Genomic DNA, 26,812 nt, shown 5'->3' with positions numbered 1-26,812 from the left:
CAAACATTCCTGACAAAGCCTTTCCCTTGTTGCAGGCGACTTTAAGCATAATAAATGCTATTCTAAGCGAGACCGGCGAGACAACTGAAATTTCCCAGAATTATGAGCGGCTTTAGCGGTAACAGTGATGCTTCGAACATCGTGTTTTCTACAAAAGTTAGGCAGTTAAACCACGGAATATATTTCTGAAATATCGCCAGATCCTTTCTTTCCGGGGTTCACCAACAGTGTATAACCAATTGTGATCTGTGACAAAGAGCTGCAAGAAGCACAGCGTAGCTCGGGCGGCGTATAAGAGGGGTATGAGAAGGGTATGAGAGTGTATGAGAGGGGTACAGAACGCATAGCTGCAAAGAGCTACCGTGTCATCAGGCTAGCTGCCGCCGCATTTGTGAGAAACACCTACTATTTGCCATGTCAGCAGACAGCAGACATCTTCAGAATAGCTCCCGGCACCTTGCGTGTGGGTGCAGTACGTGCTGCTTGAAGGAAAGCGTTTGGTTTAACGTATATATATATATATATATATATATATATATATATATATATATATATATATATATATATATATATATATATATGTTAGAGAAGCCAAAATCGCCAAACAATATGACAAATTGGGCGCGTTAGTCCCCCGTACCTTCCTATTCAGGTGAGCTGATACGAAGCGAATGCCTAATAATCCCTAATTGGCAACGAACGATAGCACAGAACGCGAACATCATGACTATACACAATGAAGAGGAGACCCATAGGTGCCGCCATGTTTTGCAGCTCCATTTTTTAGCGTATACGCAAACAATACTTGCGTTACGCAGTCCAGATAAGGTACGTAAGTCACATTCTCTCAATAAGGTGCGGAGCATGCGCATTAAGAAAAACGCTATTTCTTTCAACTACATGAGGCGTTGACATTTGCTTTAAAACGCTAAGCTAAAACTTTCTAGTCGTCGTTCTGCTTTCTTTTTTGTTTCCTTAATTTAGTCTCGCTAAGTCTTGTTCCCGCGAGGACGAGCCTTATAAGAATCACAGTGTAGCCTTCAACGGGAAACTTCTTGATCTAGCGCAAAGTAGGGCTTAAAGAGTTCCGCGAAGGCAAAATTCCACAGTAGTAGACTCCGACACACACATTAGCACTCGGAAAAGAGTGCCGCAACATTCGCTCGGAATGACGTCATGCCTTGTTTCGGCTAACAAGCATGAAGGACGGCCCTGTTCCCAGCTGCACACCCTCTAGACTAGATCCTCACGCTAGAGCCGTCTATACGTAGCGGAAAGGAAAGAAGCGAAGTGACATATCGTCCGTCACGCCTCCTCTATCGCAAATGGAACGAACGCTGGTTGAAACGACGCAGTACACCTACCGGAACTGTAGTAACGAAGGAGTGATTATTTCGGGAGATTCTGTAGCGGAGAAACGCTTTTCCCGCGGCCGCATATCAAGAGACCGCAATCTGTTACGACAAGTTCTACAGTTAAAGCCCTGTGCGAGACGGTTCTTACCGAGGGTGCCACAACGCTAATTACCTCGAGTGAAAGGATAACAAAGTGCCTTGCGGTTAATTCCACTGGTAGCTGCCCCCCTTTGGTGTGTTCATTCTTTCGCAACGCCGAGGTGGACTTGTTTCTTAATGTTGTGTTCGCGCGGGTCGGAGTTTCAAGGCGAGGCACGAGCTTCGTTTCTCACCCGACATATTGCCCTAGGTGTAGGTATCCCCGCCTCGTCTCGTTGGCAGGAGGCTCTTGAATGACGAAAAAGAAATGTGCCCGGTGGTGCGATTCGAACCAGCGTCCACTCAGCTACGTAGCGGCGGGGTGCGTTGCTCAGTTGGTCGAAAGTGCATGAATTGAACGGGCAAATAACTGCGACAGATACCACATGGGTTTAGGCTTCAATGCGAGGCATTTCTTTCTTTTGCTTCGTGCCTGCCAATCTGGCGTGGGTAAGTTCCTGTCTCGCCTCATTCGCGGGCACTTCGGTGGAAAGGAACTGTGCCCCGTGATGAGATTCGAACCAGTGTCCCAAGAGCTACGCAGCCAGCTTTTTTTTTTTTAACTCAGTAAGTCGCGGACGCACGCATTGAACGAGCGAATAATTGTGAGCCTTACCGCTATTCTTTCCTCGTGACAGCAAGCGACGAATGGCGCGTGTGTCATGTCTGACAGCAACATTATATGAGATCTCGTGGACTCAACTGCAGTTGACGTCTAGGTCTTGCGAAGCATTCATGATTTGCATAGAACGATATTATGAATTATAGTAACTGCTGCGTAGCGAACGGCTGTGTAGAGATTATAGGCTGTCGTGTTTATATTTGTAACAAGTGAGGCTGAACGTCTGTAATGGGAAGGTATAAGAATAAAAAAAAAAACAAGCTAAACCCAAACGCCGCATACCCAGTGGCACTTATATTTAGACTGCGACATCTCAACGCCCGATTCACTGAGGCGTTTGCGGCAGCAGTAGCGTGAAGACAAAAAGCGCGGAGTGTTTTGAAACGGAAAGTTGGTGCTGTTTTCAAACATGCAAAAGAGCGCCATCTTGACGTTGGGTACTGACGTAGTGTCCACGTGACCTCGAGGGAAGAACGCGGCGAGGAACACACAGCGCCGCTGGCGATGTGCAGCGAAGGCGCGCGGAATAAGCCACTCATGCATTCGAGCACTTTAGCAGCCTCTTTCATAGAAAGTGATTATCTTATCTTATACATCTATGTATTGACACGTTTTCGTGTATTATTTCTTTAGCTGGTCTGCGCTATTTGTCAGATGTTCGAATTGTTTTAGGGCTCTACTGTCATAGTGCTATTGTATGTGAGAACAGGTCTAATATAGCTGAGAAACGGTTACGGAAACATAAATGCACATCGCCACTGTATTGAAGGACATGTTTCTCGAAAATGGTGCTTCAGCATGGTATGCCTGCTGAGCGGTCATGACACCATATACCACTCGGCTTTAGTTCTGCACCGAACACACGCGTGCAATAATCTAAATAGTTAGAACGTAAATTCGGGAAACGTTGTTAATGAGCTACATTTACATTGCAAAATTGCGCGTAGGTAATATCTGATCTCGCAAGTAGTCTTGGCGTTCTAAAATAACTTAGCTAACTGCCCCAGACGACATTTATTTCTTCTGTTTTTACTAAAGCAAGAAGAAAAGTCCACTGGCATTTCTCCCAACGTGCGAAAGCACATAGCGGTCTTGTTATTGTTTTTTAATAACTGCGATAGCTTGAAAAGGTTCGCCACTAATAGAAGAGTTCGCGATTGTAAAGTCGTAGCTTAAAAATAAAGAAATAAAATAAAAAGGTGGCAAGTGTATGTGTATCATGCGTAATGTACAGACAGCGTGTGACCTGTGACTAGAGAATAATCGTGACAGAACATCGATTTAACTTATTACAAACTCACACGAAAAGTCATTGAAATGCTAACAAAGTGACAATAAATTGAAATAAAGAAGCGAAGAACATGATGGCAAGTACGATCGAAACGTCACCGGCACAATAATGTCATCATGACTTTACATTGTAGCAAAAATTACGTTCCACAAATTGCAGAGCAATGTTCACGAAAAAGTAAAAGGTCCCAGTCAAAAAAAAAAAAAAAAATCGCACAGGGCTTTCGCAGCGATTCACTTTCTCTTCAGGTGTACAAGAACAGGTTTTAAGGAATTTCTTTACCCAAATACGGTAAGGCGGTGCCAATTAACAACTGCACTATGTTGCAACTCCACCTACGCACCGCGTTACGCCACTAGCATGACAGAGCAAATTCAGTGGATAAATGCTGACGTCATCTGGGACTATTAAAACTTTCTGTCACCGCCTGTGCGATGCGGAACCCGCCACTGTCAAAATGGAGCGAAAAAAGAAGTTCCCCTGTGAGGCCGATTGCCCATTCTTCGTTTCTGGTGTTTAAGACCCTTCGTTCAACAAAGAAAATAATTGTACATAAAAAAAAAGAAGCAGATGGTAGTCGCTGAGGACGATTCTTGTTCGCTTTTCTTTTCTGCATTTTGTCCTCGGATCCCGTCGGATTTCGTCTGCACTTGTATCCGAGCCGAGACGTAAAACGCAGTTCTTTCGCCGACCCTTTAATCTCTGCTGTCTTTTCCGATCTCTGACTCGACTTTTACCCACGTCAGCTCTTCCTTGTTTTGTTTCGTGTTGCTTTTTTCTTTGCATTTCTGTCTCTTTTTTGGAGTTTCCCATTAACAATACACACGCAACGGTCCCCGTCTTTACAGTATTAGCGCACTGTCAGGGGCAAAATCTAATTCACGAGGGCACGGTTCATTTCCAGGAGGAATGAAGCCGCTGACAGTTCATCGATCCATTTACGAAGGGCTGCGCTATCCTGAGCAATAGCATTATACGTTGAATGTAGAAGTTGCCGAGAAGCTCCGGGGAGGAGGGGGGCGGGGTGCATTCGGCCAAGAAAGTTTACCGGAAGCGACTTCCACACGAGAAACGCGAATTTTGGCTCTCTCCAAGAAACACAAAAAGGACAAAACATATTTTTAGTTGCATTCGTATACTGCACTTTTGCAATACAAAATAGAAATTGCCGCTCTCACTGCGAGAAGAGTTTTTGGTAAATGAGAAGAGACGCAAAAAGGATAGCAACGTGGTGAATCCACCTTCAGGTACCCGCACTAGCCCAAGGTGACGTCCCGGACTTTCACGCACTTATACTCGGGTCTAGTAAAGGTTTCATAGGTAATGATTGGCAACGCTGTATTCTAAAAAAATTAAAACAAAGGACTAAACTTAGCAAGCTTCGAGAATGTTTACTGAGCCCCAATGGCACGAAATACGAAACGATACTTCGAAATCCGTTCCGTCCCACTCACGTACAAGGGCTGGGGCAAACAGTGGAACTTCCACCTTCGATTGATGTTCTAGTAATGAACTTGCAACTGCGAACATAACGAAAATAGTGTTTTAAAACAATACTTTATCAGTCTTGACCAATTCAGTGTTTGTGGTTATGTTCGTTTAAGGCACGCAAGCACCAGAAACTTTGAATGCAGTCAGTGCAAACACTCAGTGCATTGGGCTTGTGTTCTAGCTTGTGAAGCTGAACCGTGAACTCGCAGCCTATGTGCCACGCTTTCTGAGAACTATACTCTCGGCAACTCGCTTTTGAGGGCTTTTTGTATCGCTGTGACTCCGCTCTTCTAAGACTGTTCATCGATCTATGGCATGTAGAAGCAGAGTATTCGACGCCTCCACAATGCGCCATCTCCTTAGACGCACTTTATACCAATATTAACACCAACAACAAAAAAGAGTTGCGCAGATACCATGCACTGCGGCAATCGACGTTGTGCGCCTCGTTTTGCAGGTACCTGGCTCTCTGGCATTGTTTGGAGTTACGCAAAGTGACAACGTGCGGATCAATGTGTTTGTGCAGATTGAGAAGCTGTGTGTGCGGGTCGAGAGCGCGGGTGTCTCTGACGACAGCAGCGCGACCGCGTCGAAGATGATCGTATGGCGGCAACGCGATGATCTCTACGCAAGGCGTTCGACGTGAACTGACGTGAACATGCTCTCTCCCCTCACGCAACACCTGGCACGCAATCGCGGCAGCAGGTACACCTTTTACCTAAAACCCCTTAAACTTCGTAAAGTAGTGACACTCTCCTCCTCCGCCTTCGCTTCTCCTTGTTACTCCTCTCTTTCACGCTCCCTCCTCGACCGTGGCGCCGCCTACACTGCTCGAGCGTAGCAACGGCGCCAACATGCGCTCCTCGCCATTCCGCAGACGCTTCTCGAGCAAAAATGGCGCTGATGCACGGCGCGAGGGCCCACGTGATGCTATTAGGCCAATAGCGACGCGGCGTCGGCCTCGGCCAGAGCGCGCGAGGAGGAGGCGGCATTCTTCAAAGCGTGGCAGTACTTTACGAAGGTTAAGGGGCTTTACTTTTACTCGCTCTGCCCCGTCGCGGAGCGCTCGTGCCGAGAGCGAGGGGAACGTGGCGTTACGGCGACACCCTCTCCCCTCGGGCAAGAGCTGGTGCGCTATGGCGGGTGTTCCCTGTTGCCCGCTCAGGTCCGTCGAGGCTCGCTCGAGGCGTGGCATCACTGACAATGGGAATTTAGGTGCCGTTTCGCTGCTCCAGTCGATAGACGCCGACTTTCTCGCTCGATGAGCCATTCGATGATTTCGCACCAAAACGTGAAGCAATTTGCCGCTAAAACAAAAAGAATGAGTCCAAGCCCACTGCGTTTGACGGAACGGAACAAACTTGTTCGGCTTGTTCGCTCGCAGATCGATGCACAAATAAGTACGATAAGGACCCGGTGCATCTTCCGAATGTTCGAACGGGATGCACACGAGATTATTATTACGTGCCATATTTTGTAGGCCAGGAATACATCGCAAATGGTTGCTCGCAAAAAAAAAAAGTCATATCCATAGCTCTCTTTCTTTCCAGTCATCTGCTTTATAATTCAGTGAAAACATGGCTGAGCGAAATAGGTCCGTTTGTACCCTCGACGGCTAATTGTCTACTCTGCGAAAAACCTGGGACCATTAAGCCTGATTTCCAGCGACGCTGTGATCCAGTATTACATTGGTACATTCTATACAGGACTGTGAAGAAAGAAGCTACCACTCGATTACTATGACATCAGGTTTCTGCCTATTGATAAACAGAAGTATTTTGTAAGGAAATCATTGTTGCTTGGCCTCCACAGCTTGGGGAAACGCGAGAGCAGGTCAGACATGCTGATGCCAATTCCCTCTTAGTACGCAACATTTCATAGAAAGTGTTGCGCAGTAGAGCAAGGTGTGTCAGGCGCTGCCTAATCACTTGCGTGTATTGCAATGCTTGATGAATTGGTTGTACTGAAGAAATTTTAGTCCTGCCGTTCAGCCAAAGATAGGCGACCTCGTTTTAACGATTGCGCTCTGTTCTTTTTTTTTTTGCAGGACATGCAATAAAGAGAGAAAGGGCGAGGGATATAAGGAAGGCAGGGATGTTAACCAGTCAAGAGTCCTGTTGGCTACCCTACATTGGGGGAAGGCAGAAGGGGAAGAGAGAGAAGGGAGAGAGAGAGGGTATAGCGACGTGCACTGACAATACTTGAGGCAAAGGCGCGCTCTTACAAACCAAACGCTCTCAGAAAGCACAAAAGTGCCTTCACTGCCTTCTGAGCCGATGATCGGTGGGCACTGTGCTACTAGTACTATCTGTTCACTCAGAGGACGATCATCTACTCAATGTGCTGGACAAAGAGTGTCTTCGTGCCTGAAAGGAAAACAAAAGCGATTGTGGTCTAATGGTTAGAGCAGCCGAGTTCTGTGCCGAGGGATTACTATTATTATTACTATATATGGAAACATGCAAGTACACAAAGGAAACAGGGACGAAGCAAGCTTACAAGTGCCACCGAGAGCGGCACAACGCCTTCCTACTCTGTCGGGAGGAGAGAATGAAAAGAGAAGAAGATAGGAACGAAATAAATAGGAAAGAAAACAGGAAATAAACAAATGACAGAGACACGGACAAAAGAACGTCCATAGACGGAAGGCCAACTCAGTTTTCTGCACGAAAGTTAGCAAGGCTCTATGAAGGGCCTGGCAGCGTCGGGCAGCACACCCTCTCGGAAACGGGCAATTGCCAAAGGTGCTGAGGGACCTAGTTTGGATCCCTACATCGGATACGTCGTTCGGTATTTATTTTTACTTTTTTACATATGCAGTGACCCAAGTTGCTCCGGAGGTTGCTTTCGACACTGCTTCACTTAGTATACTTATCCCGATGCTCTACCCATTGAACCCTGGCCCACCTAGCGACCACCCACCGTGGTGGTGCAGTGGCTTCGGTGTTGCGTTGCTAAGTCTGAGGACTTAGCAACGATAGAGACTTAACTTACCTTAGCTTCGATAGAGGCGAAATTTAAAAAAAAGCACCCGTGGGTCACGCATTGGGTCTACGTTAAGATTACCTCAGGTAATCGAAATTAGTCCGGAGTCCCGCCCCCCTTCCCACTTCGGCGTGCCTCATTGTAATGATATCTTGGTTTTTGCATGTAAAACCGCAGAGCATAATTCATTGTTTATCCAGTGGCCGAAGTTGTGGGTTAGTCGGCAAGCCAACAGGAGCAGCGCACAGCAAGCAGCCACGGTCCGAAAATACGGGGATGGTTCGCGAAGAGAGCTTCACCTTAAAAATAGGGAGAGACGGCTAATTTCTTGTTTTTCTTCTCGCTCTGTGCAATCTAGCTCCTGCGATGGTTTGAAGTGTAGACCTGTAGCGACGCTACGGACAAAAACCAATGCCGTCGATTATCTGTGCATCTCACACACACACACACACACACACACACACACACACACACACACGCAGACGCACACGCACACGCACACACACAGATTGCACGAAGGAAACGCTGTTACCCAGAAACTGCGTTTAACGTGAACTGAAAGCCGAAAAACTAGTTTTCCTCTCTTTTTTTCTCTTTCTTCCCCTTCCCGATTTCGCGGCATGACAGTGGCACCGGCGCTGAAGGTAATCGAACACAAGAATGGTAGGTTGAGCCGAGAAACACTGACTTGAAATACCTTTACCCCATTTATTGGCGTGCTCTCAAAAGACCGATTTAAAAACAACGTGAAATGAAGTTAGCAAAAAAAAGAAGAAGAAATGAAATAACTACGAACACACTCTGCGGTCATCGCAAAATGAACACAGGAACGGAAAAAAGCGGGGGGGGGGGGGGGGCAGCGCTGTTGTGGCTTTCCTGCTCGGTAGGCTTAGTGGGTTCCCGTAAGGGTCATCGAATTAGGAAGCAAGGGTCCGCGCTCCCGTGTGTACACAGCTCTTTAAGGGAAGAGCGGCCGTTATAAGCCCAGCCCAGCCGAGATAAGGAGGCCGCCGCGCTACCAGAAAACGATAGGCAATATGGGAAGGCGATAAGGCGAAAGCACAGCATCAGGTCGGGTCGTAAGCAAAGATTTGGAGAGGAGAACCTCTTACGTCAACGTTATAGAGGTCCAAAAGATAAAGCGAAATAGCAAAGACGGAAAACCACACGACATACGCCATGCACGTTACCGAGACGACGGCATGGCGCGAACGCAGCGCGTTGATCGGGAAAGAGTTCGTTGGGAAATCTGCCATTATGCGCCAAGACCGCGGTAACGGTTGTTTCTGTTCGTGCTCGGAGAACTTGAGCGAAACCTGGGCTATATCAAATGACCATGTAGGCCTACGCTCAGACTGCGTGAGCATGCGCAGATATCACGCAAGAAACCGCTTGCGCGAACGCAAACAGCGCAGCTGTTATCGTTCAGGCTGCCCAACGAGCGCAACAGCCCCAACAGACGCGAACGTAGTTGCTAAGAGGGCCGCTTACTTTTGCATCTGTTCCGCGTAAGACCTTTACGACGCGTTTAATGAGTGCCAGCATTTTTTTGTTTCTTAGCCGTAATATTGAGATAGCCAGTCTTCTCTATAGCCAAACTAATTATGCAAACATCCAAGAAACAAGAAGAGAACTGAGGTGATCAACAATGGCCTAAAGATGCCTTTGTCTAGGGGAGGGAAAATCTGCCAAGCAGCTCCGAGTAGCACATAGTTACAGAATATTGCAAGATTATTATGCAGCATGTAACCTATTGGCATTCCATTTTTTTGTCTTCTAGACAGATCACAATGTTTTGGAACTGTCTTTGAGCAATGTATGCAGAGTGTTGTACGTTCTTCTTGTGCACCTTTCTTTCTCTATACGTGCACCAAAAGTACGTATTCGTGGCAATATTGGCATTTTTATCTTTGTGGTGAGTCTGATATCTTATTTGCCATCGTTATTGTGTGCTTTTGGAGAACGAACGTTCTCTTACTATATTGTGTTTTGTCGTACATGTATGCATTGCTTTTGTCTATATTCATCCACGCCTATTGGGCGTGCTGGCCTGAAGTATCGCGCAAAGTAAATAAATAAATAAATAAATAAATAAATAAATAGTACTGAAAGAGGCACATACGAACTCCACTTCATTCGCACATACGAATGAAGTGTATTATTGAGCAATCAGTTGGAATCAGAGCAACCATAGTCATCAGTTCAACTCATTTCGAATACTGCGCAGGTTCTTCTTCGTTAAATCGATCGCAACGTTGTCGGTGCGGAAATAAAGACAAGCTTGAGGTAAGCCCTTTGCGCCAAGTTAGACGAAATGGCTAAGATGCGTGTTAGACTAGGTCAATTTTTCACCGAAACTGCGACACAACGTGCCAGCAGCATACACAAGAACGATGTGCACGGGTTAAAGTGTGTTTGCTCATTTAGAAAAGTACAACTGTGACATGGCACTTCCGCAGGCTGCGAGCGATTGTTTAGAATACGAACTCTCGCCACATAATTGAAGCACAACAGAATCGCATTGCATGCGTCACTTTACACATATGTAAATACGTCGCACCTTGTCAGACAGGAGTAGCGAAAGAATGACGTGCACCAAAAAGCTGCATTGCACACAACGTGATACATATATTCGGTGCCTCCGCGTTCGTGCAGTGAGGCGTCCCGCAATTGGGTAACGTTAGGTTCGTCCGTAGCATTTCATTCACATTGCTACAATGTAGCTCCATAGGCTTGTTAGGACGCGGAAGTGGACCTCAACAGCGGGCGCTACGCCGGTTACGCCACGACGACTAATGGCGCTACGACGCACAATGTATCAAAGCTACGTTGGCGTGATTACAAACGTTGCACTAACAGGGCCAGACCAGCACGTGGCCACGCTTGAAACACAAACAACCTTAGTCGTCTTCTATTCAGCGTCGCGGTGCAGACCATAACGTAACAATATTGCGGCAATCAGTATAACCTTACGTATCGTGGTTCTTCGTCATCAACTTTGTAACAAAGAGCAAGCAGTGATAGATGTGTTGCGAATAAGGACAAAAGAGCATGTGAGGGTAAGAGAAATAAAGGAAGTTACACAGTTCGGACATAATGATCTCCTGGATGAAAGCGGGAGGCATCACGTGATATAGAAGGTTTTAATAGTTTTGAAGGATTGTGCTTTCCTTTTTCGAAGTTCTAGACACTCTGAACAGACTCTGAATACACCATGGAGCCAAAATTTATGATCCTTGGGCAGTGAACTACTAAGTGGCAAAAAATCAATGGTCGATCGTCCTCACAAAGCAAACGCTAAAACGCACTAATAAAGGAGGAATGCTTTCAGAAAACGCAGCAGAATGTCCGGGAATATTGCAATGTTCAAAGACAAAGACCACACCCAGAAAAGAAAAAAAAGAGCCTTTCTGTCTTTGTTTTTGTCTTTGATGGTGGCAAATCAAGAAACAAGAACACGTTTTCGTTTGTTACAGAGTAGGGTGGTTACAAGCTTCATGCATATTGCTAAATCAGTTGAGAATATGCCCTCATGAAAAAAATCTGTCTAGATAAGTAGGAGAATTAGTGAATGCTCCTGGTCCAATGACAGTACGAATGGACATTGAGATGATGCAATGAAAGCATGACCTTAGCTGAATATTGAGCGATACATTTAGGATGCAGACATATATTTTGTCTCAGAAAGGACAAAATCAGCAAGAGTGAACAGAAACGAAGGCAACTATCACCCATTTCGCAACGTACTGGCAAGACAACCCAAGTTCTTCATCGCTGAACGCAAGGGACGCTTGGCTAACTCACGCGTCCCGATGCAGAAAGAGAAGCGTCAGAGACTGCGGGTGCCCTTGAACCAAGAAAGTAATAGTGAAAGACCACAAGAAATGACTGGTTGAGACTCAGCGCGTCTCCTATCTTGTTACCTTGCTCTGCCTTTTGTGTCAGTCCCCTCAACCCCATCCTCGCTGTTTCATTATTAACATAATTAACATGGACCGACACGTCACACAAAGGACATACCTTGCGTGTCCTCGCTCCTTGGGCTGACAGAGCGTGTAGTGTGGCTCGGCACCCGTCGGCAGCACAATGTCCACGGAGCGCGACCGGTGTGCCTTGGCCGCAAGGTCAGGGTCCAAGTCCGGGTCTGGCGTGGGCACCTGGAGGAACGACGAGTCCACCGAGGCCGACCGGCCTTTAGCCACTTGCGGCACTTGGAGAGACACCACCGTGACCCCGGTGTCGCCCCCTAGGCTCACGCGATGGCCAGAGTCCGGCACCGACAGCGTCACCATGAGACCGCACGACGTGGGTGACACCAAGAGGTCCTCCTCGGCGTCCGTGACCTGCTCTTCGTCGGGCCGCCCCGAGGCCGCACTCTCGGACTCACTCTCTTCGAGAGTCTCCGATCCGGAGGAGAAGTATCGGGGCCTATCGGGAGGGCTGTTGCTGCGCGACGTGCTACGACTGAACTCATCCATGTACTGACAGTGGATGCATGCCGCACACTGACTCTTGTCGCTGGACGAGCGGCGCAGGATCCTCCACTTGGGCACGTCCAACTGACAGGGCGCCTCCGTGGCAGTTGCCGGAGGACTGGGCACTGGCAGCGAAGTGATGCCACCACCAGTGGCGCTGCCGAAGCCACCGTAGCCGCCATAGCCACCATAGCCAACACCACCACCAACACCGGCACTTAAGCCAACACCGGTGCCAACCATGCCTGCGGGGACCGCCGAAGGCGGCGCAGACGCCGAGGACGCAGCCAAGTGAGCCGAAGGAGAGGACGACGAAGACGACGTGGTCGCCGAGTCGAACGAGCGCGATCTCTGGTTCCTCGTCGAAGGGACCATGAGGAGGTTGTCCCCTCCGCAGGCTTCTTGATCGTGCTCCTTCTTGAAGCGGATCTCGTCGAAGCTCGCCGAGCGCACCTGCTTGGGCACTTCGAGGCTCACCGACGTGGGCAGGTGGGACTCGAGGGCGGGGCCCCCCTTGGAGCGCCGGAAGGTCTCGCGAAGCCTCTGCATCGTGCAACGCCACGCGGCGACGGGAGGCACCGACGGGGCGGTCGCCGAAGAAGGCGACTCCGGAGCGCCACGGCTCGCCGAGCCGTAGGCGCCCGGGAGCCGTCCCGCCGATGCGGGAACGTCTTGCGAGACCTCGTTATCCAGTACTCCGCGGTGCCGCAGATGGGAACCCGCCTTCACCGAAAACTACGACGCTCTTTGGACGTCTTCTCGCTATCACCGTGGGTGCCTCTGTTTCTCCTGCCGACCGACTCTTCCACGACCGCAGCAAAAGCTCAGCAGAGAGTCGGTGCTTGTTCTCCTTTATGTTGTTCTCGACCTTGCTCTTCTCTGTCTCGTCTTTCCCGTTACTGATTGTAGTTACTGGCGTGACCCTCAAGTGCTCCAGCTCGCGGCACGAGAGAATGTTCTGGTAGCAGCTCAGTACAAACAGTCTTCGGGGTTTGTTTGAAAGCAGAAACCACGAGTTCGTCTTTCGTTTCTTCTGTTTCACTCCACCGGGCGCGAGAGGATGAACTTACCCAGAGATCCTCACTTGTATATCTGACGCATTCTCCCTACTTCACAGCCACTGCAACGAGCGTGTCGGTCTCCGCAACTTCGATTACGTTATCTGTACAAAAGGTCTAGCACCATACCTAGGCAACAGCAAACTACGCTACAGAAATCTCAGGAGCCACTGCATCTGTAATTCTTTTTACTAACAAGGTTGCAGCTGAGGCGCTCAAAGCTGTGGAATGTTTTGTCTGTGCACGACGTTTGCGGTGCACGGGTCGCTCTTGGTGCACAAAAACGAAGTATTACGCATGACTCAGATGGGAAACAAGGAATCGCGCATTAGGTTTTTTTTTTTAGTTTCATTTCACTGCCTCTGTTGGAAGTGAAAAAATCTACGCCGGTGACATACAAAGTGAATCTAAGCTATCACGGTAGAGTTCCTTTACAGTGCAAAGGAGGGGAAGCTCGCGCGTGTAGGGTCAATGAATTTGCCCACGAAACGAAAGTTAGGGCCGAAAATTGGATTTCTCCGTCTCGGCAAGTTTCACAAAAGAACGTGACACTTGTATAAACGGAAACTGTGCGTCAGGACCTAGGAAAGGTAATTTTGTTAGCGGGCCACAAACTTTTGTTGCAGTTTGTTGGCAAAAGTAGCCTACACCCAGTGTTGTTAAGATTGACCTTCAGTCTCTCCAATGGCGTCGTCCCTTTATTTTTGAAAGGACTCGCTCAAGCAGACAGGACAAGCTGACGTCTGCTGTCAACTTCTAATCAGCGAGAAGCTCGCTTGGATTTCACTTCTTTTCTACTAGGGTGCCCAAATTGGACGCAGGGGGTTAACAAACTATGTACATTGTCAAAAGTTAAAATGTTCGCGTCTATTTTCTTATTGTGCTCGGCTTGAAATGGCTCGGCAGAATGGATGACTTAAGGGTTGAGAATGGGTGAAAATTGCTCGGCTAAGAAATGGGTGATTGAATGACAGACACAGTTCCGCAAGCTAAATGACCCCTTACAAAATTGCCTGGTCTCCTTTCAAATTCTTGACGAGAATTCTTGTCTCTCCACTGATTTGACAAGGCGAAGATGTCCGGAGCTGAGCTGCTCACACCATGCAAGCTAAAAACGAACCCCTAGCGAGAGAGTTTTAAAACTAGCTTGTTCATTTCCTGCACCGGATCAAGAAATTGTGCGCCTGTCACCAACAGCAAATTTTTTTCTCTTGTGTTAGCGCTGCGAACCACAGTTATGCGGAAAAGACATTATTGGTCACTTGTTACGAATAGTTTGTCACACCTCTCCAACCGACTATTCAGGGTGGATTCCCATGACCGTCATCAAGCAAAAGCCTGCGTTTATTTGCTTAAGAGAAGGCAGATACTCGCAATCTATAGCAGCCTGGTTTAAAGCTACAAAAGCTCTTTTACAAGAGAAGTTAGGGATCTTCTTATTTTTATTTTGCAAGTTCTGCAGAGTTGAAGAAGAGGCTGATAAGATGAGATGGTCCGAACTACAGTGATGGCGAATCCCGATATATAATTGGTCTCACGGTAGTGACAAAAACACGTGTGGTCCCGTTTTACCAACGACAGTGGGCAGGTGAAGGCCGCTTATGACAGTTTAGTTATTGTTTCGGTATTATTGTCACAAAGGAAAAACTGGCGACTGGCCAGCAAAACGCGAGCTCTGCGTTATATCGTACTGATAAGAAACTGTTGTGCTGCTTTTAGGTATTCTTGCGACACACGTCACAAATACACACGTCACTCCAAAGGGCAGCGTTTCTTCAAGAATGGCGAACACGGACAGTGTTAATAGCTACATTTTCTGGTGCGAGAGTACTAGCTTTTCGCGTGTTTATGAAAGATAAAAGCGCGTATAACATATCTACTAAACGCGCGCTGAAGAACGTGCAACCATTTGGGAAAGTACCAACAGCTTCTAAAAGTTACGCGATTCGAGGTTCCTACAAACGTTTCCTGGGGGAGAAGATGATCTCCTAGACTACGCTGACGCGAGAGGAACGAAGGGCTATAAGTGAAGAATGTTTGTACAAGTGTGATATAGAAGCTTCAACGAGAAAGAGCTGCGGTGGAAAAAGAAGTGAAAAGAAAAAAATTAACAGAATAAAGAAAACAGAACAGGCTAAACCCCCGGATGTGTAAAGCGAAGAACAACCAAACTGCGTGGCCACGGCGCCAAAGAGTTCTTCAGAAAGCGTATTGCTAGGCGAAGTGGGCGCGAAGCTGGTGGCGCGAGGCATTCGCTCGACGCCACGGCATTCCCAAAGCAAGATGACGCCAGAGCTCTCTTCAAATCCGTAGAGCCGGTCGGGCCGCTCGCATGCCCGAAGCAGATTCGAGCGGCCGGCAGAGCCTCTCTTCTCCTCGACAAAGAAGAAGAACACGAAGCGACGCTAGGCGGCAACGGCGGTAGGAGGGCATGTACAGCTGACACGCGATTCATGACCCGAGAAGAGCCACCTTCGAGAGCAACTCACTTCAACCTTTCCCGTCTTGGATCAGCGTCGTCGCAGCACCGGCAACAGCGGCGGCGCGAAACGAGCAAACGGCCGTACGAGGTAGAGCCGAGTCGAGCCCGGTGCCGTCGGAGACCGCGTCTAGGTGGCGTCGACGAAGACGGAACGAAATCGGCGGCAGTAAAACCACCGTACGCACAGAAACAGACGTGGGCACGAACACAGACTTTGGCGAACACGTTTGCAGAAGGAGGAGGAGTGGTGACGTCGGGGAAAAAAAACAATCAAGCGGCACGGCACGACGAATTCAAGCAGGCCGTTGTGTCGTAGTCGTCGCCGGCAATGACGGTTTTCTTTCTTCTTCCGAGGGCCGGAGGCAAAAGGAGCGACGCCAGCGACGATGACAACAACACGGACCTTGCGCGGGGTTCGGTCGACTCTTCGGTACGTGCTTGACTGCGATTCAGACTCAATCGTCGTCGCGCACGGATCTTCTCCTTGGCTTTCACAGAGTGGCAGGCGATCTAAGATGCACGGATGGGGCGATGAAAACACGATGCGGCGGGTGAGGATGCAAATAACCACGGCACTCGACGGAACGGACCAACGAAGCGGTAGGTGAAGAGGGGATGGCGGCGGCGATGTAGTAGGATTTGTTGCACGCTTGGTCGGCGAAAAGCAGCGAAGGGCGTTGGGGCGAGTCTTCACGACTGGGTATTATTTCTTTCTTTTTTTTTTTCAAGTTGTTGTTGATGTAAGGTACTACGAGAAAGGCGCGGACTTTTTTTCTTCGAGAGTCGAGAGAAAAAAAGAGTCTTGTTTTGTGTGGTGGGGTTGAACGTTTTGGACCGGGCGCTCCGAACGCCGGCGGCGCCAGTGGCCCCAACTCAGGTGCGGACTCCGTGGATTATCCCTCGGAGAGAGAGGAGAAAAAGAACCTCCTTTCCTGAACCACCCTTTCCCACGCGCCGCCGCAAGCCGCCGTTGTTGCCTCTTCTCCCAGCCGGTTCTATCGTTCACTTCTCTCAAGAACGAGCGGTACCTCTTCTATGCTTCTCTTTGCCTCGACTCCGTCTTCTCGGCCGTGTACGTGCGCCCGTCTCGCACCCCTCCTCTCGAACGCCCTTTTTTACTCCCTCATCGTCGAGCACGTTGCGTGAAGCAGCAGCTACGCGGCGCTCGAATCGGCCGCCTGAGGTCACGTGACCACACCGCCCTCCAATCGTGGACGGCCGTTTTGCGCGCGCTTCCTCTTCCTTTCTCCCGCCTTTCTTTTTTCTTGAGACCGTCGCTCGCTCGCCAGCTTATTTTTTTTTCGATCTCTCTCGTAGCGCCATCTGGTGGAAAAGGGCTCAACTACCTTTCGTGTTGGCACGGCTTCTATCGCCTCTCCGAGGCTTCCTTTCGCGTTCTTTTTTTTTGTTTCCCTTTTTCCTGCGCCGTTGGGCTCGATATGTAAACGTGTGCACGCGACTGGGTCAACAAACACTGCACATACGTGTCTGCTCTGTTATTGAAGGCGGGTGTCCTTTTGCTGGTCGGCCTGTATATAGACTGCACACACAAACACGAACAAAAGGAACTGGAAACGTGAACAAAAACGATCCCGAAAGACGGCTGCGCTTCGTTTCAGGAGCGTCTTTTTTTCTTACGTTAGATCATCTGTTTTCGCGCGAAATTCTTTACGTCGCTCTTTCTACCCCGATTTGGGATATTGGTTTGGAATATAAAAAGAAAAGACTCACAAATCAGAAAGTGGTGCCTGTAGTTTATATTCGTGAAGTCGGCGCTGCTGAGCACGCTACGCTAGTGACTAGCGGATTGAAAAAGCGCAGTGCAAGAAAAGTTACCTCCAGCTTTGCCAGGTAAGTGGGATATGGTGGAAAACGCAGGAGATGATATTGGTACGGTAGCAGGCGTATATCCGGGTGGCTTTCAGGAAACGTATCGAGATAGCTTCAAAGTACGAGCGACGTTTTTTCACTCCGGCTTTTGATTCCACGCTTCTGCCACTTCGATTTGCTATCTTCGCAATACTGCCATTGGGTATATTCGGCTAGACATTTTATAAAGATGACGCATGTCGGCTAGGAGTGATATATAGAAGATTGCTTCACAGGACTTCAGACAGACGTTCCAAAAACAAGCGATATTAAGCATAGTATCTTTTCGTTTTTGCACATTCCGATAGAGAGTTCTCTTCGTTGGGAGGACCCTCAAAACCTTCCGAACCCAGGCATTCTGGATGGATATAGTATCGAACGGTACAAATAAAGAGGAACATGCTCATCGGCGTTTCTTTCGAAACTACAGGGAAGGTGTTTTCTAAAGTCTAGCAATGAACATTTTGTACGAAGTAGTGCCACGTTTGTGGTTTAATAAAATGACATATTTTTCGATGTAAGCTGACCACATATCTGTTGTGCATGCTTCGAAGAAAAAGAATGAAGAAGAAAACAAATAGAAAGATATCGAAACTGCAATTCTTTAGCGATTAGCCATTGTATCGGTGTCCTCAGTTTTGTAATTATGGTGCGTGAAGCACAGATGAAGGCTACTTTGGCGAAAATGACGTCACATACGCGAAAGATCTGCGTGGGAGGAGGTCTACTGCGCCAAACTTATATTGTGGATCAACGAAGCGTGGGAGGCGGTGCGATTGCATTAAATAAGTATACCGTATTTACTCGAATGCACATCGATTCATAAAATAATAATAATAATGGCGGGAAAAGTTCGGGGTCGACTTAGACTCGGGGATGTGGTTTGGCCGCAACCGATCGACACTGCCGATGGCAGGACAGGTCGATGCCCCGAGGTGTGTAAGTACGTTACCGAGTTTATCAGTACACAAAGAAAATCGGGAATGTCCGTACCGGCGGAGATCGCACAGGCGAACATGAAGGACGTCGCGAACTCTCGAGGCACTGCTCAAATTCAGTTGGGTTGCCTTTCTACTTGCAGGTTTCTTCGCCACGCCTACTTCGATCAGTGGGGTTCAGTGAAACTGACTGGCGGCGGCACGCGATGTAGTTCCGACTGATTTGGCAATGAGAGTTTTACGAATACGACAAGGCCTCGACGGCACTGCACGAACGTTCCTTTCGCAATTGTATGGCTCTTTTTATTGCGATAGCAATTATGTGGACAATCAAGGCGCATTTCTGGCGTCGGCGTCGCCGTGAGGTCCCATATAAAGTCCAAGGGCGATAAAATCGTCACCGCGCGCCGTGTGTGCGATCGAATGAGCGCACGAGGGGGACGATGCACCACGAGCCACGTACGTCACTCGTGCAAGCAGGCACGTATGCAGAAGTGCTGCATACAGCTTCATTCTTCTAGACCCTCCGACGAGCGCCTTATTGAACTAAATGCATAAAAGTAGACTGCGTCAGAAAAAAAAAATGTGTTCAGTACGACTTGCACACAAGCTGCAGACGCGATAGCTCCGGATTGCTATCCGAATATACGAGGAATCATAAATCTGTTAAGCGAAAACTGAAAGGCTTCTTTTCCAGCTGCCGTTTGACGTCTGCCTGAGTGGTCGAGGCCGCTAGGCGGCGGTACCGTTTCCGCAGCCCACGTCCTCACTCTCGAAGGCCTGGTGCAAGTGCGTCATTGGACCAATTTTATTTCTCAAAGTAATATGTGTCATAAAATTCGCAAAGTATGACTTACGTGAAACCTGACATGATAGCATCGGACTGTAATACGAATATACGAGTCAAGGTAAGTCTGTTACATGGAAACTCAAACACAAGCCCCTTTTCCAGCTGCCGTTTTTTTTTTGTGAGCAAGCCACGAGAAATTACGATCAATAAGATGCTACCAGCTTCGCTGTAAAAGTTGGCAGTGGCTTAGCTCGGCTATGCCAGGATATACGTAGCGAAGGATAAGGCATAGCATGGTTAGCCTTGGTTAGTCTTGATTGCAAGTCCAGGTCATTCTGGTTGTCTAGCTATGTTGCGGCGTCTAGCCAGTCGTTCGGCGCGCTGTTCGTCTGTTTCCTGGGCGATTCGTTTCCTCTTCATCTCGTTCCGATGTGGATTCCAGGCCTCCTCCTGCTTATCAGAATTGTCGCCGTCCATACCTCCGCCTCAACTGTGGTTGCGGCGCACGCGAGCACTCCTTTTCAATCCTCCAACATGTTATCAGGCATGCGACGCAGCTGGCTAAACGAGCGGAGGCGAGCGCAACGACGAGGAACGCGGTGTGACGTCATACCAAACGGCGGCGGCGGCGGAAAGGCGCGGCGCTGCGCAGCGGCGGAACACCTGTGGCTCGGTGCTACTAGTGGCGCATGCGCAGTAGTGACTAGGGAGTGAGAGAGAGAGAGAGAGAGAGTGACGTCATGTGACTCCTCGGAGCACCGCCATGGCGAAATCGCCAGTTCGCGGCCAGTAAAGCTTTCGCTTTAAAAATCCTAGGCACTCCTGATGAGTCGCGAATGCGAAAACATTAATGTACAATTGAAAGCCGCTGAGCTGTGCTTCGAGTTAAGAACTTATCGCGAGCGCGTTGGGACGCTTGACGTCATTGGTTTGGTCTTACCGAGGCACAGAACGCAGGGGAGAGCTTGCGCGGACAAGGAACGCTTCGATAAAACTGGTTTCCGAGGGGGAGAGCCAAGGTGACGTGGCGCCGCGGCGATGCCCTCTCCCCTCACGCAACACCTGGCGCGCTAGCGAGGCAGGTGCCCGCTCTGCTCCGTCGAGGATCGCTTGTGGCGTGGCGATGCACCCGATGGGAACTTCGCGATGTGGACACGTGACGTGTCGTCGTAGTGAATGGGAATTTGGATGCCGACAGACGCCGGCTTTGACGCTTTCGCATGAAAACGCAGCTTAAAACAAATACGACCCCCGATGAATGGGGAGACGGGGCACCCTCTTTTAATTAAAATTTTAGTTCACCTAAATTATTTGTAATGTTTGAAATCTTCGCGTTTCTTGTTCATGTCTGTCTCAACGCCAAAAAGGCGAATGCATAAATTTTCATACGGTCAGTTTGACACATCCACGCAACGAATCAGCGCGCAGGAAAGCTAACGCGAAGCCATAGCAGCGTTTTATTTAATATGTTTCAGATGAAATTTTTCACCTGTTTGTGGTCCAGGAACCGAATTACTAACTTATTACAATTGCAAATATTTATTCACGTAAAACAGTTTTTTGTATGAATCTATTATCCCTAGCAAGCAATAAAGGTGAAAAAGTTTTTTTAATTTTCTTTTCATGCAGAATTTTAAATTGTTTATCATGTGGCTCTATGATGTAAATTCAGCTGCGTTTTTCTGTAATTATGAACCGACTAGCGAAAGGAAAAGGAATGCAAAAAAAAAACTTGCATTGGTCCCCCACCGATCTGCTCACGAGGCACGCAGTAGTGTGGGAATTCCGAAGTAGTTTTGACCACCTAGTGTTCCTAAACGTGCCCCGTAATGCAAACACACAAGCGTTTTTTTTTTTTTTGCGACCGAAGTGACCAGGATCGAACCCGCGACATCGAGCTCCACAGCGCGAAAGTGGGCTGTACCAGGAATGTTCTATTCGAAGCAACTTCCAAAAATACTTACGCCAAATCCATCCAGAAAGAGATCATGGCAAAATAATCTGCGGCACAGATGCATAACAGGGAGAGGAGCACAGCAAACTTGACGCACTTGATTGCTTCGCATTTTAAAACCGGACCTGTTTCCTGAACATAGCAAAACCAATCTACACTAACACGTTTCGTTACTTCTGCTCCTGCTAAACATAGTATTCCGTCTGCTTCGCCACTTCCGTCGTCGTCGACTATACCTCAACATTGAGGCAAATTTCATTCTCTCTGTCTGGCCACGTGATCATCTAATTTCCGTACCGAACAGCGCGGCACCTCTTTATGTTACTTGATGTTGAACTTACTTTACGTTAGTTGAGCTAGAGTCAAAGTTGTGTTTAATATTACGGCGCCTTTATTTGTTTGCTTGGTTGTTTGACGATAAACGTGCGGAACTAAACCACTCACCGACTCGCCGAACCACGGGAGCAGCTCGTATAAGTTCCGGTCTTTTCGCTAGCAAACGTGCGTGAAATACATTGGAACTAGGCGCGATCATTTTGGTAAATACGAGAACGCGAACGTTCTACTGCTCGCATTTAATGAACAACCCGCGCTCTTCTTGCATTAGCGTCGTGCCGATCTGTCCTGCCCACGCGAAGAAGCAATTTGAATGGGCGCCGTTTTGATAATTCTCTTCTAATCCAGCGCTTGCCAATGCCTGTTAAAGCGCCAACATTGCACGTTGGATATACCCTCTGAAAAGTTTCCACTTCCAGGCAGTTCCAATATTTCACACAACATTCGCGGTAATAATAATGAATAAACTACAATCTCAAGTTTTACGTGTCAAAATCACAATATGACCATGAGGCACGCTGTAGTGGATAATTCTTCATCTATGCGACCGTCCGGGATCCTTTAAATTCTACTGAATGCACAGTACACGTGGCATTTATAGCATCTGGCCCCTCACCGAAATGTGGCCGTCGCGTCCCGAGGTTTGATCCCGCGCCTTCGGGATTAGCAGCGCAACGTCAAAATCACCACGTCACCATGGGAGGTCCCAGGTAGCATACAAGGCCTTTAAAACGTCGTTTTAAAGAACAAAACGTACAAAAAAGATTTTTGACCAATTTCGCCGTTTTAGAGACATTTCTGAGCAGACAGATCCACTCTAACTTTGAAATACGTTTATAAAACGTTTTTAAAAGACTAGTCATATCTATGTCTTTTCGATACCATTTTGAGACCATGTTCCCGGTCGAATACGTCATTTCTTTGCCGGCCCTCTAGCGTCAGCGGAGCGAACATTGCTGTGTTTGGTGTGCAGCCGTTAGAGGGCTGACAAATGGTATCAGCGTGGCTGGTAGAATTGCCGGAGAGCGGAGGCGCCACAGTACGGATTGCTTCAAACGGACAAAGTATTGTGATTATTTGCCAGCCGTTGCTGAGCGTTTTCCTTTCTTTTTTTTTTTGAGGTAGGTACCGAATTTTGTGCTCCCATAGTTATTCTTAGAAAATACGTGGAGTTGGAAGCAGTCACCACATTTAAATTTACGCGTGTTGTAGCGGCGAGAACAGCGGCGTTCATATCCTAACAGTACAACCACAATATACGACTTCATGTTTCACTTAACGGGTCAGCTAGGGAGTCTCATCGGGAATACCCGAAGTACACATAGGTCGTCGCGGGCGAAACTACAACTTACAAATTATGTTCCTTTAGCTTGCGAGGGGCGCGCTTTGGATATTTCCGGGAACGCTCTCGTCCGCGCACTCACCGACACCGATGAGCGGAGACATGTTTGTTCATACTCGTTGTCAGCACCGACTTTCCTGGGTACTTTACCGCATTAATTGTCACCGCTGTTCGAGCGATACCTTGCACAAACGGGCGTCCTAAATGCAGCAAATTATAGAAGGAGAGCCGACACATTGCTTTGCGACAACATTTCTTAGCCGATCGCTGCCCACTTGGAGCTGCGGCCGATGCCTCGCCCACTCGCTTGTTTATCCGCTCGCTCGCTCGCACTTTCGTTAGTTCTCGATCTCTTGCTCGTTCGTTCGCCTGCTCGCTCACTCGCACGTTATTTTGCGTTTGCGCGCTCGCTCACGTGTCACTTTGCTTGCTTGATCGCGGGCTCGCACGTTCGTTCGTTTGTTCTGTGGCAGCGCAGGCGATGTTGCCGTGTCGATGTGCAAGAAGCCCCAACTTTATTCTCGCCCAACTTTATTCTCTATTGCCCAAGTTCGCATCTCGGCGCATATTGTGCTGCGGCAGCAGGAACAGCTGCGCGCCACAGTTGATTAGCTCGTACGGTAGTTGCCGTTCCCTGCGACTGGTTCTGGAGGTCATGCGACGGGACGTTTTAGTGGAACGTATGTTTTTGTATACACTTCGATTCTTGAACCACGTATGCTTAACTAGCTTCGTAAGTTTCGTTTGGGTTGCAATTATTTAGCGGAATGTAAAGCCTATATTCAAGCTATTGTCTGCCCCTGTTTGCGGCCTGAGAGGATATGTATCTGCCACCTCACTTCTTGACCTCAAACGCATGAGAAACGCTTACAATTATCTGTTCGATAATGGATCCCTCACCACGACTACATTGTAGCAGGCCACATGCTCTCCGGCATTTGTACTTCCATCGCGCTACGAAGACCCTCAGTACGAACTGTTCTACTTGCTTTGCGTGAAGTAAGAAAAATGGAGTCACAATTCAAAATAATACGTGTTACTTAGGCTTATTGAAGAAATTGCACTCACTCATTAAGGCAAAAGATATTGAACAGCTTTCTAGATCCGTAAGCTTTTGAATGCATGCTTCCATGCCTAGATGAGTTTGCAACATTTTACAGAGTTATGCCAGATGTTCGCCGCTATATTTACATATCATGTCAGCAGCATTACATTGCTTAAATTTTGCAAATTTTCTTTTTGATGATGTCAAAGTTTCTTGTAAGGATAAAAATTGAAAGTACTGGCACTTGTGGTTGAATTTACTGAGGAGCCTACGGTGACGCATGTCAGTGCCCTATGAAAGTTGCCAGCTAGAACGCTCATGGCGTTGCTACTTAGAGTGCATGCGAGATGAGTGATCTGCACAGCTTAGTGACCCATGGCAGTGCGACATTGATCCGTACATGATTAATTGCACAGATTGTCCCCTGTCCCGAGATTTGTTAGTACACAACACAATTATAAGGCTGCAATGTGCCAAGAAATCAAGCAGAGTCATACTAATTCGTGGTTCTTTGATTTCGGTCCTTAAGGGCAGTATGCTTAAATGCATACGGCATTTGCTTCTTGCTTCCTTGCAATGTGCTAGCGGACCTTTTCCTTGCAGTGCGCTGGCATCAACACTATTACACTGCCTTCCATTGTCTTCTTCACGAGATATTATTCCATTCACTGAGTCAGAAAGCCAAGCAGCTACATTGCTAGCACAGGAAGGAATAATGAACGCAGTTTGCATTCTAATTGCACAAGTTGTCAGTAATTTTAATTTAATTGGAGGGTATGCTAAAAGAAAATCTACATATCTATGTGCAAACTTCATCGAACTCCTTGCGTTTGTGACTTACAATACAGTGTTTGTTGTATCTCCCTATCCTTAGTACATAACACTTTCCTCCCGATCTTTCATCCCCCCCATCCCGCTCCCATGTGTAGGGTAGCAAATCGGTTGAGCTAAACTGGTTAACCTTCCTGCCTTCCCTTTTCCACTTTTTCCTTCCTTCCTTCCTTCCTTGACAGGTCTTTGAAAACTTAGTCTCCTTCTCAGACTGTTGCTTAATAGTGTTTTTACGTTTCGTTACAAGCAGAAATTTTGAAAGAATGTGCAGGCATGCCCACTTATTGAAAAAGCATATCTGCAGTGAACGCTTCAAGTTCAATGCCGCGAAGTTAAGCACACGTGCTTATATGTACCATTGGTAGTACCCGGATGCGGCTGTCTGGCGCAGCCAGTGTCGTCTACATGAAAACATTGCGCCCACCAACGTTGCACAGCATTTGTGCCTCCAAAACCTCTCATGACCTGAATTATCAATGTGCGACTTGCATTGCCCTTTCCAGCGTTTGTTTACGTATCCCGAGCTCGGCAAATAACATTTTCACACAATTTTCTACGTTGAGTGACATTTAAATTTGTCTTGGGGCAATCTGCACGGCAGGCTGCAGTTCAGTACCACAATGTCTTAATATCGTGAACGTCATTTCAATGAAGGTTCCTTGGTCTAGAATGCACATCGGCTTACACTCCTACGGCAGCGTTTAAAACTTGCATTTGAAGTTGTAAACGCCGCACGTTCTCCTTATGATCGAACAAGCTCACGCTGTGTTCTTTAAATACGAAACTTCCGTAAATATTTCCCGTTGACAGCTTCGATCTCAAAAGAGCGATTACGATGCTTCTTTACGCCGCTCACACATATAGCTACACTTGATGTCGCAATACAAACCTTTACAGCGCAATATTCCCAACTCATTTGATAGTTTTAAAGTTTGCTTGACAGCGCAAGGGCACCAGAAGGGACACAAAAATGAAAAGTTTTCACTTATGTCTCCTCTGGGGTGCCTGCGCTATTAGTCATACTTTATATCATGTTTTACCAACAAGCCCAATAGCAGACACTTATCAACTGATAGGTTGCAAGTGGCATGTCGCCAAACTACTATGACGTGCTCCAATAGATTAATTTAGGAACCTCTGCTCTGGAAGCGTTCTTCCTATTGCCTGATGTCATCCAAAGCGACAAGGCACAACAGGAAAGTGATTAGTACCCCTACACACGGAGCAAATCAAGGCATCCACTTCCAATATCGTCGATTATGTCCGGCACACATCACGGCTTTCATTTTTTCTTTGGCCAGTCTCGCATCACACGCGGAAGCCTTGGGGGAGTTATGCACCCATCAAGAAGGAAACGCCTGCCGTACGCACCGAGCTGTTCGCGTCCACTCAAATCGACATGGCGCCACATATTTCCGTCGCCCCACAGTTCTGCCAGCTCCGACAGAGTCGATCGCGAGCTACAGAGGCATTCAATTCGAGGCAGAGGTGACGATGCTGTCGCATGCGGCTGGCTGTATCCTGCTAAGTGCTAAGTGGACGCATTCCCGCGTTGCCCCGGGTTACGTCGCACTAATCGAACAGCCTCTCGTTTCTGTCACTCATTTCCTTTGACTGTCATGCTCCTTTTGTGCTTCCTTTATGGTTCGTCTGTGCTTTCATTTTGTTTCCGTTATGCTTTATTTTATTGTTTTCTGCCTGCTTCCCCTATTTCTTTTAACCTTTATTTCTGGACGGTATATGAACAAGAAAGACACGGCAGAAAGAGCGCAATGCGGGAACGGAACACTTGTCGTGCCACTTGTCAATC

At 47.9% G+C, this 26,812-nt stretch overlaps 1 protein-coding gene across 3 annotated transcripts in view; it reads right to left on the bottom strand.

Moving 5' to 3' along the window:
- rdgA (retinal degeneration A) overlaps positions 1–26,812 on the bottom strand; it is a 373,163-nt gene that overhangs the window by 322,775 nt on the left and 23,576 nt on the right. The window contains exon 1 of one of the 3 annotated variants that reach the window (XM_055077951.2): positions 11,903–17,572. The exons of 1 other annotated variant lie outside the window; for it this stretch is intronic. In XM_055077951.2, the coding sequence (XP_054933926.1) occupies positions 11,903–12,906 (1,004 nt within the window). In that variant the 5' untranslated portion in view covers positions 12,907–17,572. Of the gene's footprint in view, positions 1–11,902; positions 17,573–26,812 lie in introns of those variants that run through there. One more of the 3 variants, XM_050192466.3, reaches the window with a different exon arrangement.

The sequence above is a fragment of the Dermacentor andersoni genome, chromosome 10 (genome assembly GCF_023375885.2).
Source record: "Dermacentor andersoni chromosome 10, qqDerAnde1_hic_scaffold, whole genome shotgun sequence".
Lineage (NCBI taxonomy): Eukaryota > Metazoa > Arthropoda > Arachnida > Ixodida > Ixodidae > Dermacentor > Dermacentor andersoni.
The sequence above is the reverse complement of the archived record's forward strand: the minus strand, read 5'-3'. Positions and strand labels throughout refer to the sequence as shown.